This window comes from Notolepis coatsorum (genome assembly GCF_963971535.1).
Source record: "Notolepis coatsorum genome assembly, chromosome: 10".
NCBI classification, from domain to species: Eukaryota; Metazoa; Chordata; class Actinopteri; order Aulopiformes; family Paralepididae; genus Notolepis; species Notolepis coatsorum.
In genome coordinates this window covers 43940300-43943809 of record NC_140174.1, presented here as the reverse complement: position 1 = coordinate 43943809, position 3510 = coordinate 43940300, and the positions used below count along the sequence as shown (strand labels likewise).

The following is a 3510-nucleotide window of genomic DNA, read 5'->3' as shown; positions in this document are numbered from 1 at the left end:
GCTCAGGACCCCTCCATGTGTGTCCTTGAGTGCTGCCCGTCTAAAAGCACTTCAGTATCCTTGTGTGTGTGTGTGTCCTCAGCACCGGCTGTCAAAAACACTGGCTATCCAAAGTCCCACGACATCTTGCCTTGTGGCCACGTGCACTGCTGTCTCATTCCCCTTTGATCTGCCGTTTACACTTTTGTTTACATGTATGTATGTCTGTGTGTGTGTGTGTATGTGTGCACGATGTGTAAACTTCTCATCCACTATGCGTTTGTGTTGCAGTGCAGCAAAAACTGGCTTTGCCAGGCCTCATGTCGCTACCGAGAAAGAGAGAGAGAGAGAGAGAGAGGGAGAGAGAGAGAGAGAGAGAGAGAGAGAGAGAGAGAGAGAGTGTGAGTGAGAGCAAGAGTGAGAGAGAGAGATACACAGAGAGCATGAGAGAGAGAGAAAAAGAGAGAGAGGATTGCGCTGCGCTGTTCTGTGCTTCACTGCCTCTCTCCACTGTGCTGCACTGCTGGTTACAGTCTGTCTGTCTGTCTGTCTGTATGTCTGTCTGTCTGTCTGTCTGTCTGTCTGTCTGTCTGTATGTCTGTCTGTCTGTCTGTCTGTCTGTCTGTCTGTCTGTCTGTCTGTCTGCCTGTCTGTCTGCCTGTCTGTCTGTCCGCCGCCCAGGCTTCCCTTTGTTAACCTGTGTCTGTACTGTATGTGCTGGTGCTGGACGAGCTGTGTGTGGAGCCCATCCCGGTCTGTCGGTCTACTACACACTGTTGTGGGCTGCGGTCTGTCGCTATGTGTCTGTCCTACCCCGTCTGTCTGTACGGTTGCAGCCACTGACACTGTCGTCTGTTTCTAGGTCTGTGCTAGTGTGCGTGATGAACCCTGATGTACCGGTGCTCTCTGTCTGTCTGTCTGTTTTGTCTGTCTGACGGGCCCTTGGGCTGAGTGTGGGGGCAGGGGGGTAAGCTGTGGTCAGTAGGGCTTCAGGGAAGGAAGAGGAGGAGGAGGAGGTGCACAGCTCAGCGCGCTCCACTTTTATTGCCTTCCTCCTCTCCCCTATTGATCAACACTAGTCCCTGATTTATGGCCCACTGCTGCAAAGCCTGCTGGGTAATTACTGAGACTTGGAGGAGATGGGGGGGGTTAATGCAGGGGGGATGGGGGTTGGCGCTGACACACACTCACACATAGTTGTGCATGGGCGCTTACACACCAGGTTACTGTACATACACACACACTTAAATACAAAATGGGTACCTATACCTTAGCAGACTCACCAGGCGCAAACACACACATGCACACTGGCGGCACACACACACACACACACACACACACACACACACACACACACACACACACACACACACACACACACACACACACACACACACACACACACACACACACACACACACACACACACACAGAGACATATTACACACACTGTCCCTCTGTCACTCCCCTCCCCATACCCCTCCGAGAAGATAGACTAATGTTGTACATATATCATATCCTACGCATATCAAGGCAAAGCAGGTCAATATAAAGTAATGGAGTACCCAGTGAAACCAAATTTATTTCCAGCCTAGTTGCACTGCAGTAGCGCTCTATGCAGTGTGAGAAGCAGGCCGAATGGTTGATTCCTGTTTTCAAAATTAATTCAACCTGTGTTGGTTGATATGTTGAGATCACAGAGTTAGACGCTTGTGGAGGTGTACCAGTGTTTTGATATGTTAGGATCACAGAGTTAGACTCTTGTGGAGGTGTACCAGTGTTTTTATATGTGAAGCTTGCAATAATGTGAAGCTTGCATTTGTCTCTGTCACAGCATGGCTTAACTTACTGTATATATGCGTTTAAATTATGTTCTGTAAGTGTATGTGTGTGTCAGAGAGAGAGAGAGAGAGAGAGAGAGAGAGAGAGAGAGAGAGAGAGAGAGAGAGAGAGAGAGAGAGAGAGAGAGAGAGAGAGAGAGAGAGAGAGAGTTTGTGTATGTGTGGTAGTATGCTTTTGTGACCTTCCTCTGTGCAGTAACTCACCTGACGTCAGAGCAGCCTGCATGCTTTCTGATTGGCTGTCTGCTGGCTGTCTGTGACACACCCCCTCTCTTGTGTCCTCCAGTGAACAGCCTGGCCCGGTCCAAATACTGCTGACGCCCAATCAGGAGGAGGAAGGGGACCAGGCAACGGCCAACCAGGATGCTGCTCTGGGACTTGGCCCGCCACCTCCACCATACAGACCTTCCCCTCCTCAACCACCTCTCACTCTCAGTCTTCCTCATCCCTGTGCACCTTCCACCCAGGCGGACAAGGGGGCAGTCAGGATGGGGGAAGGAGGGGGCGAGAAGGGGACGGGGGTGAGACTGTGTGAGCTGCTCCAGGCGGGAGGGGTGAGTGTCAGACCCCTGGGGAAGCACCTGGCCATCTCCCTGCCCTCTCTGCCTCTGCGTCTCTGGGATACCCACACCATGCACACAGCCCTCACTGACGCCCAGCAAACCCGGCGTCAGGCACACACCACACAGTCCTCACACCCACACCCTGAATCCTCACACACCCACACGCACCCTCCTCCTCCTCCTCCCCCTTATGAGGCCACTGGGGAGAGGAAACCTCCCATGGCTCCCCGGTCCCTCTCCCCCACGAGTGACCCTCCCCATTGGCCTAGCCACGACCCCGCCCCCAACACCACCGCACAACACTGGTCCTCCTGGAGCCTGGACCGCCCAGACGCCGTGGTGTCGCCCTATCACACGCCTCCGGACCGCTGCATCCCCGCCAGACCATCGCCCGCCAGCTGCATCCCTGTCAGACCACCGCCCGCCAGCCCAAACTACAACTACAGCTCCCAGCATGCCACTGGGCAGGACGTCAACCCCTGTGACCCCGAGGTGGCGGCGCTCTCTGAGCTGGACTCTCTCTACCGGACCAGCCTGCTGGCTGGGAGGACAGGTATGCAGACAAACACACGTCAGTCCTGAGGTTCAGATAGATGTGGTTGTGATACACTGAGACAATCAGCCCGATTGTATTTTTACGGCTGTTGGCCCGACTGATGAATCTGCATTTTTGTTACCTTTTTTCTTGGCAGTGGGTATTGCTTAATATAAGGGGCCAAGTGAGCAGGACTTTTGTTTAAAGACCAAACACTGTATTTGTTATTGGGAGTATTGTAACCCCCACCACACCCATCATGACCGATATAGGCGTGTATGTGTGTGTGTGTTTGTGTGTGTGTGTGTGTGTGTGTGTGTGTGTGTGTGTGTGTGTGTGTGTGTGTGTGTGTGTGTGTGTGTGTGTGTGTGTGTGTGTGTGTGTGTGTGTGTGTGTGTGTGTGTGTGTGTGTGTGTGTGTGTGTGTGTGTGTGGTTTCAGATCGGTATCGGCTTAAAGACACACATTATCATTATTAGTATTTCTCCATCCCTTCTCCAAGTGTTGACCTCCAGCCCTGGTTGTGTGTGGTTGCAGGCTGCAGCCCATCAGAGAGGCTCCTGTCCAGGATGGGAGGACAGGTGCGTTCCCAG

General features: G+C 53.0%; 1 protein-coding gene across 1 annotated transcript in view; it reads left to right on the top strand.

Moving 5' to 3' along the window:
• The window catches only part of usp54b (ubiquitin specific peptidase 54b), a gene marked incomplete at its 5' end in the record, with an annotated part of 144519 nt that extends 142249 nt beyond the window's left edge, over positions 1 to 2270 (top strand). The window contains one exon of the mRNA XM_084323027.1: positions 2107 to 2270. Coding sequence (XP_084179153.1) covers positions 2107 to 2138 — 32 coding nt within the window. The 3' untranslated portion in view covers positions 2139 to 2270. The remainder of the gene's footprint in view (positions 1 to 2106) is intronic.
• Positions 2271 to 3510: the final 1240 nt, after the last annotated feature.